Here is a 19,486-nt window from a genome sequence, read left to right as displayed (position 1 = left end):
CCCCCCCCCGCCCAAAAAAAAAGAAACCAAAACAATCCAGAGTTCAGGCAGCTCATTCCTTTCTCTTTGGGTTGAATCCAGAGTAGCTGTCTCATAGTCTGAAATGAAAATTAAATGGTTTTATGCTTAAATATATCGATTACTTTATGTTTCAAGTCAGATTTTATATCTAGTGTTAGAACATTAAAACTTATTTACCCACTAAATACCTCATCCTATGCTAAAGGCTATTGATGCTGAAATGCTTTCTTTGTTTGCTTGTACAAAGTTTGGGGTGTAGCAGCTAAAACATTCACACAGATAGAGCAGGCGATATGATGGCGGGTAGAGTGGATGTTCAGGATTAAGAAGGGATGCCTGGTACACAATAAGCATTGGATGGAGAGAGATGGGGATGGAGTGTCAGCGAGGGTTACCTGGAATACACCGATGGGGGAGGAGCTGGAGTAACCAGCCAAAGAGCCGGAAGTATTTATTATGAAGACAGGAACATGTTAATTCTTCCTCCCTCCCTCCTTCCTTCCTTCCTTCCTTCCTTCCTTCCTTCCTTCCTTCCTTCCTTCCTCCATCCCTCCCTCCCTCCCTCACTTCCTCCCCTCCCCTCCCCTCCCTCCCTCCCTCCCTCCCCTCCCTTCCCTCCCTTTCTTCACTTCCTTCCCTTCCTCTCTCCCTCCCTTCCTTCCTTCCTGGAATGGCAAAATTGGAGGGGAAAATACGGGCCAGATCATGAGGGCCTGTTAATCTTGAAAACTTCAGAGCTGCTGTGGAAGGACAGTGATTAGGAAGTGATGTCATTAGCTTCATATTTTAGAAAGATCATTCTGGCAGTCTTGGGGAACAGGGACTGGAGAGGTGGAGAACTGGGAAATGAATTTTGTTTGGAGGGGTTTTAGTGATTTCAAGGAGCAGTACAAAGACCTGAAAGAAAGCGACGTTCAAATAAAGAGGAGGCAGAGCATATATGTCAGGGAACTGGAATGAACAGAATTTTGTGACTGAATTCATGTGGCAGTGATGGGGTGGGAGTGGGGGTGGACCAATATACAGTTAATGAATCCTAAATTTCTGGTGGGATAAGTGGAGAAAGTAGTACTGGTTTGGTATGAGGAGGGATAAAGATTTGAGATGCTTGTGGCACCTTAAGGTGTAGATGTCCAAAAATCAACATTAATTAGTATTATGTTTTATTATTTACTAATATTACATTTATTATTATTCTCATTTTGCCAGTGATGAAACTGAGAACCAAAGAAGATTGATAACTTGTCCAAAGTCATAAAGGGAGTGCAGAGCTAAAACTTGAGTTTGGGAATTGATTGGATTTCCCACTCTCTTAGCTGCTTTATGCTCTTGCTTTTCAATCACATAGAGATCTGATTTGTGAGACAGTTATCGCCTGGAGATAGGGATTTGGGAGTTACCAGCTTATATATGGGGGATGAAACCACTGGCCTGAATGACATGTCCCTGGAGAGTCCTTGGAGTTCATGTGAGTGCACTGAGGTTACAACTTCATTTTCAGAAACAGGAGGTGAGCTTGGGAAAGAAATTGAGGCACCAGAAAGATAGAAGGAAAAGCCAGGAAGAATTCTGCTACAAAAGCCGAATTGGGTGGTATTTTTTTTTCCTCTCTTTTTTTTTAAAGGAATGAAGTCATCAAACAGTTCTAAAATCTTGAAAAATATAGCCCCAAATATCCATGAGAAGTCACAAGTGATGATTGCTACAAGGGTTTCTGTTCAGTTATTCAGAAACAGAATGAAAGGGGAAATGAAAGGAGGCAAGGAGGCGAGACCACAAGTTCAGGGAACTTCCTGGACTCTATATAGAGAGAGACGTGACTGTACATGCAAAGAGGGATTGAGTGAGTGGAAGCTGGTGGTAGAGGGGTTTTCTTCCTCCTTTTTAAAAGATATTTATTTATTATTATTTATTTATTTATCGTTGGCTGTGTTGGGTCTTAGTTGCGGCACGTGGGATCTTTCCTTGCGGCGCGTGGGCTCTCTAGTTGTGGTGTGCGGGCTCAGTAGTTGCGGTGCGCAGGCTTAGTTGCCCCGCGGCATGTGGGGTCCTAGTTCCCTGACCAGGGATCAAAGCAGCTTCCCCCGCATTGCAAGATGGATTTTTAACCACTGGATCACCAGGGACGTCCCCAGAGGGGTTTTCTTCTGATGGATGAGACAAGATCCCATTTATATGGATCTAAGGATAATCTGTGTAGAAGTTAAGAATTTTTAAAAAGGCAAAATTATAATTTGAAGTATTTTTGAAACCTTACAGAACATTATACATCCACGGGCATACCAAGTTGGATTTCACAGTCTGGCATGCTGCAATTGCAAAAGCAGCAGGTACAGATGGGAATGCATTACAAGATCAGCAGCTCAGCAAAAATGACGTTCCCATTATTGTGAACAGCTGTATAGCATTTGTTACACAGTATGGTAAGTATCACAAAGTTTTTATTCAACCCGCAGAACTCATAGTAGCATATTTACAGTTTTTAAGTGGTACCTCCATTGGACTGAATTAGAGCCCTTTGTAAGTACATCAGTGAAAAAGAAAAGTGTCGTCACTCTTCAGCCTAAATGCCATTCTTTCTCACAATAAAGCTCATTTAAATTATATCATGTGCCTTTACCATTTCCTTCTTCCTTTACATGCATAAAAATTTTAAATGACATAGTAGAAGAATCTATATTATAAAATGTATATTAAAAATTGATTAAGATTGTACTTTTCAGAGGTTATAACTTTACAGTAAATCTAGGGGAACGCAGAGGCGCCTCAGTGTGTTTTTAGAAGTGGTAAACTATGGGACAATGTGTAAAAGAATTTACGTTTTGTTGGCCTGCATACAAAGTGTATGTGTATTTATTCCACTCAACGTGCTACTGGTCACATGTTTATATTAAGAATCATGGTCATTAACTGTGATAGTTTGACTTAATTGTAACAAATATTTTTAAGAATAGTTTGCAAGTTAAAACCAACTTGATTTATACCCACATGTGCAGCTTCATTTTAATTTAATATGCTATGGTAGTATTTTAGCTATGCCTAAAATTAAATAAAGTATGCCTTTATTATTCATGTTTATTTTCAAATTACTGTTCATTCTTAAAATTCCTTCTGTTACATATTTCCTTAATACTCTAAAAGGTAGAGTAAATAAATTGCTTAACTATATTTTTAATATAAAAATATGTTTTTCTTTTAACCTGTCGATAAGTGCCATTGATTTAGATTGTACATGCAGAAAAGAGTAGAACGATTGATTATCTGGTATTTTGGAAGCTATTGATATATTAACCTTTCATTGTTCTCCTAATATTAAAAGTATCTTTGGGGTTTTTAATTTGAAAAGAAAATGTAATCATTGAAAGAGCTGTAGTAAATCATTGTGTTATGAGTTTTTTTTTTTTACTTATTTATCAAGTGTCTGTTGTGTGCTAGCTGCTGAGTTTGATACTGGAAATTGAACAGTGGGAGTAAAGAGTGAAACACAGAGCCAAAGAAAATAATTTTGGGAAATTAAGTTTAGAATATGTGTATATTAATATATTTTCTCCTAGGGAGAGTGCCATTTTAAGTATTTTAGTTATTTCATATGTAATCCAAGTACATTTATCATTAATATTCAGATTTATTGTGTTTTAATTATATATCTATTGTAAATATGTATGTAATCACATTATGTGGGATTACTCTATGAAGTTCCTTCCCTTGATAGTATGTTTATATTTTTCTTATCAACTGTCATCATCTGTTTATTTGAAAATGGGGGAAGAAGAAGGTTATCATCTTCATTTATTAGTAATTCAGTATGAGTGCATTTACATTTTGTAGGTGTAAATGAATTGCACACATATTCTGTTTTAGCAAGAGCATAACCTCATTGGGAATTTTCAAATCATCTTAATTTCATAATGGCATAAAGTGCTTCGTAAGCTGACAAATGATTAAAATAACTTGACTAGCTTCAGCGTATCCAACTTAATGTTTCTCTGGGGAAATCAGAAGTTTCTTTGTGGTGTTTATTTGAATTTAAAATCATTAAGCATTAGATTGTTTTCAACTAAATTTCATACATTATAACTACTTTGTAGCTCTAGCATAAGGTACATTAACTTGCATATTAAAGTAATAAAGCCAATAAAAGTCTTCATGTATTTTTAGCTTTTTTTTTTTTAATGAGCAGAACATGGAGAAAACCCCAATATTACCAGCATGTATACAAGGGAAGATTTGATATGAACTTAGAAAATGCCCAGTAATTATAGGATGCAAGTGGTTGGCTCAGAGCCTCTATGGTCATAATTATTTTGAATTTCCTAATCTTTGGGTTAAAATCTAAGGCCAATTTTTTGTGCTCATGGTGTCAAGATCCGAATCTGACCCAGTTCACAGAATAATTCTTACAGTTTTAATTTTTTTAATAGTTACAGTAGTTAGTTCTTGGGGGAATATATTTATGTAAACAAAATTACCTTCAAATTCACATTCAGTTACCTTGTGTACCAGCTATTAGAGATTCACTCAACAAACAACATAATCTCTCAGAAACTTGGCTTTTTTTTTTTTTTTTTTTTTTTTTTTTTTTTTTTTTTTTTTTTTTTTTTTTTTTTTTTTTTTTTTTTTTTTTTTTTTTTTTTTTTTTTTTTTTTTTTTTTTTTTTTTTTTTTGTAGAATTTGCTTATTATTCTGTTGTGGTCATTTACTAAGTACCTACTGAGTTCTTCTAGGAACTGTGTAGCTGCTGTGTACAGAAAATAAGACATGATCTTTGCCTTCTAGGAGTTTACAGATTGTGGATCAAAGGCAAACAAGTGGGCAATTATATCTCAAGCGTACAAAATTCTATGGCAGAGAGGTTCAGGGGTTGGTACAGGTGTCCATGGTTTAAGGGTGAATTTCACCCAGTGTAGAGGTGGTCATGGATGGCTTCATGGGTGAGGCATGGAACCTACCACAGGTCTTAAGAGAAAATGGGAACTAGTTAAGAGAAAGAGGGAATAGGAATTCCCGGAAGAGGAAACAGTGTATGCCTAGGTGCAGAGTCATGAAGGAGGTTGTCTGTTCAGGGAACTTGGGGGTAGATAAGTGTGGCCAGAACTCAGTGTGAGAAGAGTGGACAAATACAAGAGGCAGTTAGGAAAATTCATGTAGAGTCTTATGTATCATAATAAAATCCTCAAACTTGCCCTTAAAGCAGTGGGAGGGCTGTATCCATATTTTTAAGCATGTTGGTAACACTAGCCAACCTGTGTCTCAGACCATGCTGTTGTGATTTTCGAGGCAGACTGGAGGGCTGCACAGGAATAGGACAGGGAGTTGTGATAACATAGTGAGGAACTGGGTGCCCAAAATAATAATAGCACAAGGGATGGGAAAAGGGGACACTTTTGAGAGAGAAGTCCTGATGAAAAATATATGTGACATTTTTATTTGGTGTGGTAAGTGAGAAAGAAAAGTTCTGACTTGTAAAGGACTGGGGACGAAGCAATGCCAAACTCTGAGGTATAGGAACAAGATAAATAAAGAACATGTTGGGATTGGGAGGTGAAGTAGTGAATGGGGCAGGAGAATTAATTTGTTCATATGTATAAGTATAGTCTGTGTTGCAAATGTGAGTGCAGAGACTTGAGGAAATTTATACCAGAGAGCCTCACTTTTGTCAGTGAAACTGGAGGCAAATTTGTATTCTGGGAGACTAAGCGAAGGGTACTTGTGGTAAAAGAACATTTGAAAAAGATGCTATGAAGGACTAGGGGAAGGGCTGAAGCTGAGGATGAAATAGTTGTTCATCAGGTTTACATTTTAAATATTCAAGTTGCAGAGGGAGGGGCTCTTCTTTTCTCATGCATGTTTATATCAGCTCTTGGATAATGAGTTTGTCTTGTGCATCGTTCCAACACAAAAATTGGTTCTATTTTAAGATATCAAAGTGGGTTTTGACCTGAGACTTTTTTCATATAACCATTTTCTTTTTTTTTAACAAAGGTTTAGGGTGCAAATATATCTATCAAAAGAATGGTGATCCTTTACATGTAAGTGAACTCCTGGAGAGTTTCAAAAAGGATGCAAGAAGCTTTAAATTGATGGCTGGAAAACATCAGCTTGAAGATGTGACGGGCGTATTGAAGAGTTTTCTCTCTGACATTGACGACGCACTCCTTACTAAGGAGCTCTATCCATATTGGATCTCTGCCTTAGGTAACACATATAATATAGAACAGAATAAAGGCTTGCCTTCTCATTTGATAATAGATTTTTAAAATCTCCCTTGATAATCTGAACATTTAATTGAAAGGAACAATATACATAATGGTTCAGAACAGAAATTGTGCAATCAATAGTTGTTTATATCTGCCTCAAAAGAAATTTATGGTGATAATTGCTAAACAGTGTTTTATGGTAATACTTAGTTTTCGGTAGATTTCATAGTGCTTACTTTGCTTTAACTTTGGAAGTATTATAGTCAAGTCCATGTAGGCTGTTAATTTTCTCATTAAGATTAAAATGAAAGTTTTAATATAAGATTGGTTTTACACGGTTTTGCCATATGGCTGTTTGGCTTTCCTTTTTCATTTATTCTACCTCTTTAGAGTTACATAACAATTTTTTTTTTTACTCTTTATTTTTTCTAGATTCTGTCTAATGAATCAAAAAAGCTTTGCTGCACTGTAAGAGAACTTATTTAAGAAATGACCCTAGAAAAGTTAAGGGGTCAGATTGATTTTAGTAAAACCTATATTTACATCAATTAATTCAAAATAACTCTCTTTATAGAAAGATTATGATAAATATTTTTAAATATAAACATTGCCTTTAATCCCAGATTTCTAATAGAGGTATTTTCATTTTTCACATTATGTTATAGTCTTTGTCCCCATGCCTATGATTTACATATAATCTTTATTTTATTAATAAACCAAAAATATTTCCCATATATCTACAATGCTTTCAAAATGACAATTTTGAATCTTCATTTTTTCCACAGTTTTTTAAATGTATCATTGAATTATACCATAAGTTACTAATATATTTCTCTCTTGTACATTTAATCTGTTTTGACAAATTTTTTTATAAAATGACCTTTGAGTTTAACTATATGATGTCCCTCTGTTGAGAAATAGTTTTTTTCATTGAAAGCATTTGTTTAATCTAAAACATAACTATGACATTTGAAGGGATTAATTTTGAAATGTCATAAAACATCCACAGTTTGAAAAATTATTCCAAGAATGTCCCTTATTTGTGTCAGCAAGAAGAGAGTAGTATTGTTATTAAAATAAAGCTTTTCACAATTTAACTGCCTAATTCAGAAGTCTTATATTTCCTTCCTGATACTTCTAAAATCAATAGGTTTAACTCTAATCACAAGAAAAGTTGATTGTATAATTTTCTGGAATAGAAAATATGGAATTAGATGATATATCTTTTAAACCCAATTACCCTGCCATCCTCATTTTTTGTTAAGATTTTATTGTAATTTATAACCATGAAGTTATTTATAGTATCTCTATTTTATAAAGAATTACAATTTGTCTTCATTATAAAATCATTTATCAAAAATCTGTGACAAATATGCTTTTGCTGAAGTTGTCAAATTTCATGATGGAGATGTCTTCATTGTTGTCAATCTACCAGCAGGAGGTAGTTGGGAAGTATTAGCATGTGTCAGAGAGGAGTGTGTTCACCTTTCATTTGGATGTGAATCCTTGAACATTTACTTGGAGGCTTCTACTATTGGGTCAAATAGTGTTAAAAGTTCTTTGCTTTTAGATCCAATGTAGCTCACCCTGACCTGTCAGAAAAGTGCCCTTTGTTGGATCTGACAAGAATAAACTAGAACTCTCTGGGTGAACTCACAGGAGAGCTCTCTTGGGTCCTGTGAACCCAAGGCGAAGAATGCCCTACAGTGGCATAGCACCTATTTATATGATATATGACCTCTTCTTCTAAGAACACTATTTAGCTGTCTGAAGTCTGTAGCTAGTTGAATAGATCATTGTGTTTCCTATATGACCTAAAATCTATCTTCAGTTTTCCTTTCCAATTACTTACGCTTTAGTTTGAAAATATCATCTATTTTATTCTTATAAGATTTGTGAAAATATGCTGTAATAGCATGACTTGTTATAAGCGTAGTAGTATTAAATGCATTTTGTTGAATAAATACAATTACCTCTACAGTTAGAAACTGGATGACACAAGGGGAAATGTTTGGATTATACCAGGGATGACAGAAAGTTCTTAATTCACTTCTAGTATCATCTTTGAATGTCATTTGGGCGTCATCCCCTCTTGCTTTTAGAGAGTCGTCTAGCAGCCCAGTTAAGTCAATATGACCATGTTTACTTTTATAGATCTCATGTGCAGGCAAAGTCAGTACAAAAGAGCTATCGGTTGCAGTTTTGAATAGGAGCATACTTCAAAAATGTGTCACAGGGTCTCTTACCTCCCCAGGGATCGGAATGCCCTTTACAAGTGACTGTGTACTTTCAAAGAATCATAAAGTGCTGCTGGCTTTCCGTTAATAGAATGTGTAGGGCTAAGCAGAAAATGATGAAGTCTTGTTTCCAAAGGTAGTTGGGAATTGAGAGGGGATATGTAAGTGCAATCCCCCTGAGTTACTGAGGCAGCACAAGTTATTTATTTGAAGAGAGGTCTCCTATCTCCCCTGTGAGGGAGTAGGTTAGGCCAGACCACCACTGCACATCTTCTAGACTCCAGAACTTTGGAGGTTCCTGTGTAGTTGCTCTAAGTATTTGACTTCTTGGGGTTAGGAGGGTGAAGGAGAGTAATCCCTTCTCATCCTTCTCTCCATGTCTAAGGCAGAGGGTCCATCCTTCTCTCAGTCTGTATCATCGTTTCCAGGGCCTACACATGACTTCTTCCACTGTCCCCTTACCTTCTCCAAAGAGTTGAAGGTTCCAGGGCTGGTGAAAGCTCCCTTACATGGATCTGTGGGGTAAGGTACAGTTGCTAGTTCTGGGATGGTTCACAGTTTGGGGAAGATTTTTATGATTCCACAAGGGAAAAAGGTCAGAAATGTCATTTTCAAATAACAAATACTGAAATCTTTCCATAGCTACAGTTAAAATACTTTTGGCTTATCTTTTGAATCTGCATTCTAATTTGTTATTCATTGAAAAGATTCCTCTTAGTTGACATTCAGTAGTCTGTAAAGTTGAAGATAAAATACAACCCTGGGTTTTGAAAGTGCTTCATTTTTAATTACAAAGTATAAGAACTATGACATATAGCCCTGGAATGTTTTTGTAAGTACTTTTCCAGAATTATAGAAGTTTGAATATTTTCCTGTTGAAACTTGATTGTGTCAGTGAAATAACAATTGTGAATATTGTTTTAAAATATTGATAAAAGGCAAATTGGTAATACAGACGATTAGTTAGGCCTCAAGTTTTACGTGTGTGTGTTTAACCTCTAGATACCCAAGATGACAAGGAAAGAATTAAAAAATATGGAGCATTTATACGTACTCTTCCTGGGGTCAACCAAGCAACATTGGCAGCTATAATTGAACACCTTTATAGGTGGGTGGATTCATGAACTTCTCTAGACATTTCAAACGTGGCACTCAATAAGACATTATTTCTTAAATTTAAAGTACTGTGGTTAACCTTCTATTTGTGACTATGAATCTTTCGCCATATCTTAAGAATAGTTTCAAAATGGAATTCCCATGAACTATCACTTTAGTGTCTCTTAGTGGAATTAAGACACATTTCAAATAAATAGCACTGGAGAATTTCTTAAATGGATTAGAAATAATCATGCACAGCAAATCAGATACATCCAGTACATAAGCAAGAATTTTAAAACATTTAAGAAGGATGTCAGAGAATGAAGTACAGGGACCAGAATTCTATAGGAGGAATCTGTGAGGACAGTGTTTTCTCGTGGTGGACTCTTAATAAACCTTTATTTCTTTATTGAGTTTGTATCTAACTTGACTCCCATGTTTTGGTGTCAGACAGTTGATTAGATGAGGGAAATTTTAAAAATCAAAAACATTTTCTATGTTGAGGCATGTAGTCCACTGCATTTGGGAGGATAAGAGGAATAAAATGGTAGCTTGAGAAATGACATCTGAAGTAGGACAATGTTTGGGAATAACATTTTAAGTCAACAAACTTAAGGTTTCTTTGTTTTGCTATGAGCAAGTTCTATCGTTACAAAAACTTAAATCAGTGTAAATATTGCTTAAGGAACATATTGTTTGCAGCTTCCTTCGTGGATGCAATATTCCCTTAAATAAATTTCTATGAACCTGAATTCTACTAAAAGTACCTTATTTGGAGTTTAGATTCCTAAATCCTCCACAACTGGTCTTTTCTCTTTATCTTTCTTTTCCAGCCACCACTTCTGATACTTGTAAACTCCATTCCTACTGTAAATCTTATTTTCTTATTGCATCATATAAATGTAGTCTATATATTTATAGTCCTATCTCTATGCCTATGAGACATTGGGACAGATAATTTATTCTTCAGAAGTTATAATATGTCACCAGGCTGCTACAATTACCACATTAACATTTTAAACATTGTTACACATAATTCTTAAACTTTATACTTGAATTTCAGATGAGTTCCTTCCAATCCTTTTCTTCAGTTGACATATATTTTAGCTCCTACTATGTACAGTACAATGTCCATTAAGGTTCCATGTAACAAAAATAGTTGATAATAATACATGAATGACAAAAATAGTCTTAAGTCTGCAGTTTCTAAATAGCACCAAGGAGCCCTGGGACATCACAGTGGGAACTCACAGGGATGCTGCAGGGCATTTTATATTTTTTTAGGAAAACACAGCGCCCTCAGGACAGATTTTAATATGAAGAATTTTAGCATAAGACATGGAATTATAGAGGAGGGATTAAGTGGTTCATTGTGTGTTGAGGTCCAAGTGATGTTTCAGATTTAAATGGATAAACGAACTGGGCATGAAAGAAAAATAAGTACGAGACATGATTGAAGAATATTTTCTAGGAAATAGGTGTACCAGGAGATGAGATGGTTTGTAGCTAGCTGGCAGGAGGCTGCGAAAGACACTGTTGGTCATGCAGAAACATTTGGATTTCATTCCCTTAAGTGATAGGAAGTGGCTGATCCAATCTGTTTTAGGATAATAACCCATGTCCTGCGGTTGATTGGGAAAAGGTTAGAATAGAGGCAGAGAAACTATTTAAGAAACCATTTCCTTGGGCTTCTGATGAGAAGGGCTGAGTGGGAAGAGAGTGAGCTGGCTGAATATGGGACACTTGGAGATGCTAGTGTGGGAGCAGAGGAATAAAAGAAGAAAAGGAAAATACATAGTGTACATACTTTATGCCAGAAATTAAGGCAGCTATAGAAACTGAAGAGGTGACAAGTGCTGGAGGAGAAGGCTATTGCAGAAGGAGGTCTCAGGAGAGATGGGAATGTTTGATAGTGTTGTCAAAACTTTGAGAGGTCAGTTTGGATAAGGTCAGGTTGATTAGCATTCACTTCCATCCCTGCCCTAGATAACAGACCATTTCCTCCATGACTAACTTTGACTTAATTCCATTGACTAGGTATTTATTATGCACTACAGTGTGATTAACACAAAGTCTCTGTGAGTTGCTTAGATTCTAGTAGCACAGGCAGACATGCAGATAAATTTTCCAGATGTTTACAGTCCAGTGTGATAAAAAAAAAAAAAAAAAAAGTATGGAAGTGGTTTTGAGAGGGATGCCCACAATTATGACATCTTCCTCTATTAACCTGCAATGCCTTTTGCATCTTATAAATCATATATGATGATCAAGCTTGCTCTGTCTCTGCTATGCAATTTGACATTTCCTTGTGAGTTTCTTACACTATCATATATATTCCTGTCGTGTTTCCTTATTTTTCTTGTACCTACTAGAATCTTTGCTCTTTATAGTCAGGTGTACCTACCTTAGTCTTGCTTTATTCCTTTGATAGACTTGGTCTCCCTTTTTTAGTATGTATTTTAGAAATTTACAAATGTAATTAGGCAACTGAGCAACTGCTCTGTCTATAGTCAGTGACAGAGAGCATTAACAGATACTTCCATGGGCATCAGTTAGAGTTCTCCAGCATTTTTATCAGTGTAAATTTCCTTTTATTGGGGTAATGGCTGTATTTTGTTTTTAATCACTTTGAACTTACATTTGTGAGTACTTTAAATGCTCTTTGTAGAACTCAAGTGTTGTAGCCTACTGGTTGGGAGAATTGGCTCCTCTGTTCATGTCTGTTCATTGTAAAAAGTCATTCTTAGTTCTATCCAAGAAAAATGTAATTGTATTTTTTAATTAAGTGATTGCTTTTTGAGAGAAAATATCCTATTTTGAATAACCATCCAAACACATGCTGCCAGGCATTTTCTCACCTGATATGTACTTTCCGGGAAATTCAGCCTACCCCTAAACCTTGAATTTGGAACTCTCTCCTGTATGCCTCCCGATTTGCCATTCTTGCCTTATTTCCTGCTTACCTACTGCCTCTTTCTCCTCTTTTATTATGCTCCTACCCCACAAGTCATTTGACACCATTCTGCAAGGACACCTTTATGCCTTAGCTGCAGGTTGTCCCATTAGTGGAATTGTCTGGATATGGTGGGTGAGGAGTCCCTCTTCTAAAGCAATGATCAAGTACTGCTTTGTAACTTGTAGTAATATCTTTAACAGTAGTCTTTTCTTATGTTCTTAATTACACTGAGCTACTTGGAAGAAAGAACTGTGTATTTTTCTTTAAATCACCACTGTACCTTTTACATCAGAGACTTTCAATATGTGTGTATTAAAAAAAGAGAAAAAAAATAAATGAGTATGAAGACTTATAAGTTCTATGAAATTTTCAAATAGAAATACATTGTAATAAGCTCTGCTTTTCTCTCACAGGGTTCAGAAATGCTCAGAAATCAATCACATGAACGCCCACAATTTGGCCTTGGTTTTTTCCTCCTGTTTGTTTCAAACTAAGGGACAAACTAGTGAAGAAGTGAATGTAATTGAGGACTTAATTAATAATTATGTTGAAATATTTGAGGTAAATATTTTATATCCTGCCATTGTAAAAATAGTTTTGATGTTACTGTTTGCAAACAAAAATGTGTATTTTGGGATACTTTTATTCAGGTCTTTATGAATATTTAAAGAAAATAACGGATAGTTATATGATCCTTAATTTTTTAGATATAACTAGCTTTTTAAGCTATAGCCATTCATTTAAATCTGGCTGCTTCTAAAGCTTTTTTACCATCTGGTGTCTTGGACAGAATATTTCTATTTATAGTGTTTCTATGTTTTTTTTTTCCTCAGTATATGTATGCATTAAGTATGTCTACTTAGAGGTATGAAATTTGTAAATTTCACAAATTGGGTAATATACATCAGGCTGAAAAATTTTGCAGTTGAAAGCATTTTAGTGTTTTCTCTTAATTGCGCATGAACTGGAAAAAAAGAAAATTCTGAATTAACAGTCTGTGGTTTTTATTAAGTCATCTCTGTTCTAATTATTTGACTTTTCAATTTGCTATATTTTGAAGTTCAGATTTTCATGTTTCATCAGAAAACTGTTAGAATAGGGATGATTTCTTAATTCAAAGGAGTAAAAATAGATGAAATAAGCCTAGGATTTGAATATGGGGGGAATATAAGGGATCTGGGTCAAAGGTCCAGCTCCATTGCTTAACTGCTTCTGCTATCTCAGGGTTGCCATTTCGGGGCATTCTATTAAACAGTCTTGTACAAGACCCCTTGTTTTCCAGGGCTATGTATATACCAGATGAAATCAAATAGCTTAATGTAATAGGTCACCTTTTGTAGAGTTCATACATTCTTGCAATAACTGATAAAAAGATTCCTTAGCAAAGGGGAAGAAACTATATTTTAATAAAATAAAATAACACAGTTTGTATCTTAATTTACATAGGAATGGACCAGAATTGTTGGATCCTCTTTGCTCTTTGATCTCCTTTTTACTTCTTCCTATACGTGTCCACTGTTTTTGATCAATAGCAACTTCTTTGCAATAGTTCTGATGCTGAGAAATGAAAGACGTAGGGAAAAAAAATGTGTGGCTTTGCATGCTCTCTTTATTTTCTATTTTTGTACTGCTAAATAAAAATGTTTATCTATATAGTTTTGTTAAATCCAACTTTAACCAAATGGCGAAAATTTCATAAGCACTTAATCAACATTTCTGTTTGAGAAATGAGTCTTGTCTGTCAACCTACATAAACTCTATCAAACACATCATCAGCCCCTTTGCTAATTAAATTGCCTCAGCAAAGGGGATTCCATTGATGGAATCTGCAGCCTGAAATGATATCATCATAAGATGTTCTGAACTTTATGAGGCTCTATCTAGTTGGCTTTATTTCTGCCCTAGCTTTGTGGGCCCACGCTGCTAAAGATGGCCATTCTCATTTATTTTTAATGTGCTGGTCTTTAAATTACTGAAGAAAGTTATGTGAGGATAAGTACCATCACTCCTTGTATTTTATTAGAATGTCCCAAATTATATTTTAAACAGGTTAAAGAAGACCAAGTCAAACAAATGGACATAGAAAATAGCTTTATTACCAAGTGGAAAGACACTCAAGTGAGTAGTAATAGTTAGATCTCTGATAAAAAAAAAAATTTTTTTTAAACAACAAAAAACAAAAAACTTTCATTGTAAGTAAACATTTGTTGTGTTTATTTTCAAATTCCTATTTGAAGCGAAGTAAAAGTAATGGGGAAAAAGAACCTAGATAAAATAGTTGTGAAATTCTGTAGCATTGCTTATATGCAAAATGCCAAAGTATGCTAATATAAATATTTTAAAACATAGATGGAAAAATCAGTTTTAATCTTATCAAAATGTCCTTTTTAAAATCAGTTTTCATTTATAAAAGCGCTATTGAAAATATTAGTGGATTTCAAAAGAAGCATTTAAAGTCAAAAGAAATACTAAAATAAATTGAAAATTCAGATTCCCTAATGATTCTTTCCATTATCCTTTTGAAATAAGTTATTTCTTATATGCTTTTGCTTTGCATGCTCTTGGATGATTGCACTAGTGGGAATGTTTCTATTGTGCTCTTTGTAACATATGTTATTTATGTCTTAAGTTGACTTTTCTAGATCTTTTCTTGCTTTCCTTGGTTGCATCATACCAGATTTGTGTGTTCAGGTTGCACTATACTTTTCCAGAGTACCTTTCCTTGTTTGATGAATATTCACTGGACTTTCTTAAAGTTGGTCTTCTAATAACTAGGAATTGTAGTGGGTTCAGGGTACCAATGCAAATAATAGAAGTGGGTCAAATATCAATAAATTCTCCATATAGATACACTCATAGGATGAGGCCAATGCTTCCTTCTTAGTCAAACCCTAAGTTCACCTCATTCCTGAAATACACACAACTAATTAGAGAAGTTGTCAGAGTTATCATTCCATATGAGGGATGTGAGGAAAGGCTTTCATCCTAGTGCCTAGCTCCCCGAGTACTAATACTATGACATTAATTCTCTAAGACAGTATGTCCTCCATTTTGACCCAAAGTAATTAATGCAGCCTCCAGACAAGTTAGCAGTAACACTAAAAAATGTGGCTCCTTATCAGTTAGTTCTCTTGGATTCTTGCTTTTCGGGGAGAGTTTCAGTTATGAAATAAAGGATTGTGTGAGCCCATGGGATAATCTTTGGCAGCACTATCTATACTGTTATTGGATAAAGTATGAGTACCATTCTGCAAGTTTATCATTTCTATTCATACTACAATAAAGAAATGAGCCTTGAATGCTTTCTGATTAAGTAGAAGTCAGTAAAACAAGAAAAGAATTGTCTATAAAATAGAGTAATTGGGAAAGAAAAGTAGAACAGTTCGGAAAAAAATCTGTTGTTTTGCTGGAGTTTTTCTCTAGTCCATTCAAAACCCCTCTGAAGTAGTTTCCTGACAGTCTCTAAGTCTTATCCCTGTTTGAATTTCTTAGCTATTCTTGTTTTTTGCTGCATGCTATGAGTTCTTTGTATTTGCTTTTTTAATTTTTAAAATGTGTCCTTCCTGGAGAGTTGTTTATGCAAACACAGGGAAAAGTAAAAATGTCAACTGTATCTTTTCTTCCCTAGAATTTTTATGTGGCACCAAAAGTGAGGAAGAAAAATTGGAAATAAGCTTTTCTAAGCCTGTAGTGTCAGAATAACTAAGACCGGTTCTTCAAAGTACATTTTTAATGTTTTTCCACTAAACTTACTCATCAGGTTGATTCTGAGGCAGATTTAACTGTGGAAAGATCATTCCTCCATTATGACCTTTTTTAAAAAAATGAGTGATGGATATTATTTCCAAGTGTTTATATAACTTAAGGGAATTTCTGAAAAAAGTGACTCAAAATATTTTTCACAGATTCGTTTCATTCTTTGTTAATCTTCTCCACATATACTGTCAGTCTACATAGTGATATCTTATGCTTTTTATTTTCTGGTTGTGTATTCTTCACTTAGTGTGTCTTCTTGGTTATAACAGTGACCCAAATAACCTAGCACTTGATGCTTGTCTAAAGGTAATTAAAATAAAAACTTAACTTTATTATCTCCTTATTCTATCACTTCATTTTTAATTTTATTTGCTAAATATACTTTTTCTATTTGTAATTTTAACACAGCTCTGACCTAATTTATCTTCAAATTTTAATTTTTGGACTTATCATCTCTTTATTTCCACTGTAGCCAGATTCATTATCTCAATAAGAATGTTAAGGGTATGTGAGGTCACTAAACTTTTGAGTAAGAGAGAAAAAAACGACATTGTGATTGTGTTTGCTAACTATGTCATTTGTGTAGATTCCTTGTCCTTAATCAACCACATCCAGAAAATGGGTATCATTATGCTGTTAACAGGGGGAATGATCTCATTTCATTATTATGAAATCTTTAGAAATATGCCTAGGGTTTTCTAACCATCTTAAGTGTCACGTGTGTGTTCTTGCAAGATACTTACACTTGCTCTCTTCACATCTGCCCTTTTCTAGGTTTCCCAGGCTGGAGATTTGTTAATTGAAGTCTATGTAGAAAGGAAGGAACCTGACTGCAGTATTATAATTCGGGTGAGCCCTAAAGATGGATGTAAAGAGTACTGTTGGAAGTCATAAGTGTTAGCATTAGTTTGCATATCTTGAATTTTCTATTGTTTCTTCTGTCTTATTTTACATGTCCAATTCAAGTCATGACAAGTTTGTCTCTTCATGCCAATATACTCTGGGAATTCCATGTTTTAATGATTTGGAAAGAGACCATCCTATGTTCTTTAGGTTATGGTTAGGACGTACTGTATGTTCTGGAAAACCACCTGAGCTCAATCACCTGCTCCTCTCCTTTCTTCCTTGTCAACATTAGGCAACTTATATACTCCATCTGAGTCTCAATCTTCTGATCTGTAAAATGAGGGGAAATTACAGTATTCACATCATAGCACTGATGTGAGGAATCAATAAGATCCTGCCTATGAAACACTTAGCAAATTGCTTGGTACATAAGTGTTTAATAAATAACTACTACTAGTATTACTATTATTATTAATCCCCCACCCTTGTATCCTAGACTTTAGCTTCCAGTCTTTCAATGTACTTGAACATTCAATAGCTCTCTTCTTCCTTGAGACCATTAGTTAGCCATTTGTTCTGAATTTAAAAGATCCTTCTCGTGTTACCATATTCTGTACTTAGTCTGCCTCAGCGAGAGTGAGACTACTTTCTCTGTAGGCAGAATAGACGTGATGCCGTCTAACAGTAGAAATTCAGCTTTAGCTTCTTATCATTTTTAAAGTCCAAGATTAAACAGGGTCTTAACATTAGATATTTCTGGACTTCACTTAGGTCAAAGATGTTGTAATTATTATTTTATATTTTTTAATGATTACACATAATGACTCTTTGGCACTGATTACTTTGGCACCCTCTTTGTCCCCATCTATTTGTTATGCTGAACATGTGATGTTCATCACAGGAGACATGAGGAAATTGTAGAGATTAATCAGCCCAAGTCCATCACTAATGCTGGAAGAGGTAGTCAAAGCACATGACTTAACTCCACTTACACATAAACTCTCTAGTAGCTTGTTTTAATCTTATCTGACTAATAAAGCCATAACAGAAGTTATTACAGTTGAGCAAAGTTCTTATTTTAAGTATATTCACATAAAGGACTGTCCAGTTTCACCTACAACAACTCTAAATTCTCTTGAAAAACATAACAAAAACTATACAAAAATAATCATTAACATGCGTTTAATGCTTAAAACTTTGCACAACTCTTACATTTATTTCAGCTGATCATTTCCTCAACCCAAGGAGGTAGTTGAAGCAGGTGATGGCTCACATTTATATGAGTAGAAACTGGGAATTAAGAGCATTCAGGCCCGGATGCAAACCTTAATCATCATATTCCAGACCTGATGATCATTATACTGATGTGTATATTGCTTAGAGTAATGATTTCCAAAATGTGCTTCGTGGAGTTCTAGGCGTTCTTAAGAGGGGCCTTGGGTGTCACCTGGGACAAGGAAATGAGTCCCAGTCTTACATTACTAAGTCAACCTGAGGAACTCCCTGCTGACTATTTCACTAGTTTGCTTTCTCAGTTTCATTATTTATTTTAAGAAAGGGCTACACTTCTTAAAAAAGTGTAAAGCCATTCCGATGAATGGTGTCACTGAAGTGACTCATCTACTGATGTTTCAGCTGCTTAAAGTGCTCTACTTTTCCCATGCTAATGTTTTTTTTCTTTTAAGGTTGTATTACATTAGGCTTTTCTAAATAGCAAATAATGGACTTCACTGTATCATTAATATATTCCAAAGAAAGCACTAAATTCCATGAACTCCAAAAGATAAACTATATGAATTACCTGTAAGAAAAATGTTTTATGTTATTTATATATGTGCAGTATGCTTAAGATTAGTTATGCACAGGAGAAAGGGAAGTGAGCACATTTTCTAAGAAATTTTTGAATAGGTACATAGTTTTACTGAAAACGTGTATAATCAAGTTGCAGCTGCAATATTCTAATGCTTAAATCATCTTCTGTTTGTTTAACATTATAACTAAATTCTAATTTGGAGAAAGCCAACTTGCTTTTGGCCAACATACCTGTAAGACTGGCAAAACCATAACCAGGAAGAAACAAATCAAAACTCCCCAAAGTCCCTGAAGAAGTTGGCGTGCTTATGCAATGGCCTGAGGCGTTGGGACTCTTGTAGAGCTGACCCCCAGGCTGACACTGCAGACTCTGCCCTGTGCCCTGAAAGCCTGGCTCGAGCATACTTCGGTGTCCCACCATCTGTCACTTGGCATGGTGGGGCACACCACAGACCACTAAAACCCTGGGGCTTTTTGGCATGGCAGACAGCAGTCAACTGTGTATAATTTAGGGCCCAAGCTGAATAAACCAAACTCCTTGGAACTCCTAATTATAGAACTGA

The 19,486-nt window shown here is 35.2% G+C and overlaps 1 protein-coding gene across 1 annotated transcript in view; it reads left to right on the top strand.

Annotated features, from left to right (window-relative positions):
• Window positions 1–19,486, top strand: part of ARAP2 (ArfGAP with RhoGAP domain, ankyrin repeat and PH domain 2) — a 183,717-nt gene that overhangs the window by 101,064 nt on the left and 63,167 nt on the right. The window contains exons 19-24 of the mRNA XM_007449426.1: window positions 2,281–2,444; window positions 6,004–6,216; window positions 9,458–9,563; window positions 12,923–13,070; window positions 14,559–14,627; window positions 17,040–17,114. Coding sequence (XP_007449488.1) covers window positions 2,281–2,444; window positions 6,004–6,216; window positions 9,458–9,563; window positions 12,923–13,070; window positions 14,559–14,627; window positions 17,040–17,114 — 775 coding nt within the window. The remainder of the gene's footprint in view (window positions 1–2,280; window positions 2,445–6,003; window positions 6,217–9,457; window positions 9,564–12,922; window positions 13,071–14,558; window positions 14,628–17,039; window positions 17,115–19,486) is intronic.

The sequence above is a fragment of the Lipotes vexillifer genome, unplaced genomic scaffold, assembly GCF_000442215.2.
Source record: "Lipotes vexillifer unplaced genomic scaffold, Lipotes_vexillifer_v1.1 scaffold153, whole genome shotgun sequence".
Taxonomy (NCBI): Eukaryota; Metazoa; Chordata; class Mammalia; order Artiodactyla; family Lipotidae; genus Lipotes; species Lipotes vexillifer.
The sequence above is the reverse complement of the archived record's forward strand: the minus strand, read 5'-3'. Positions and strand labels throughout refer to the sequence as shown.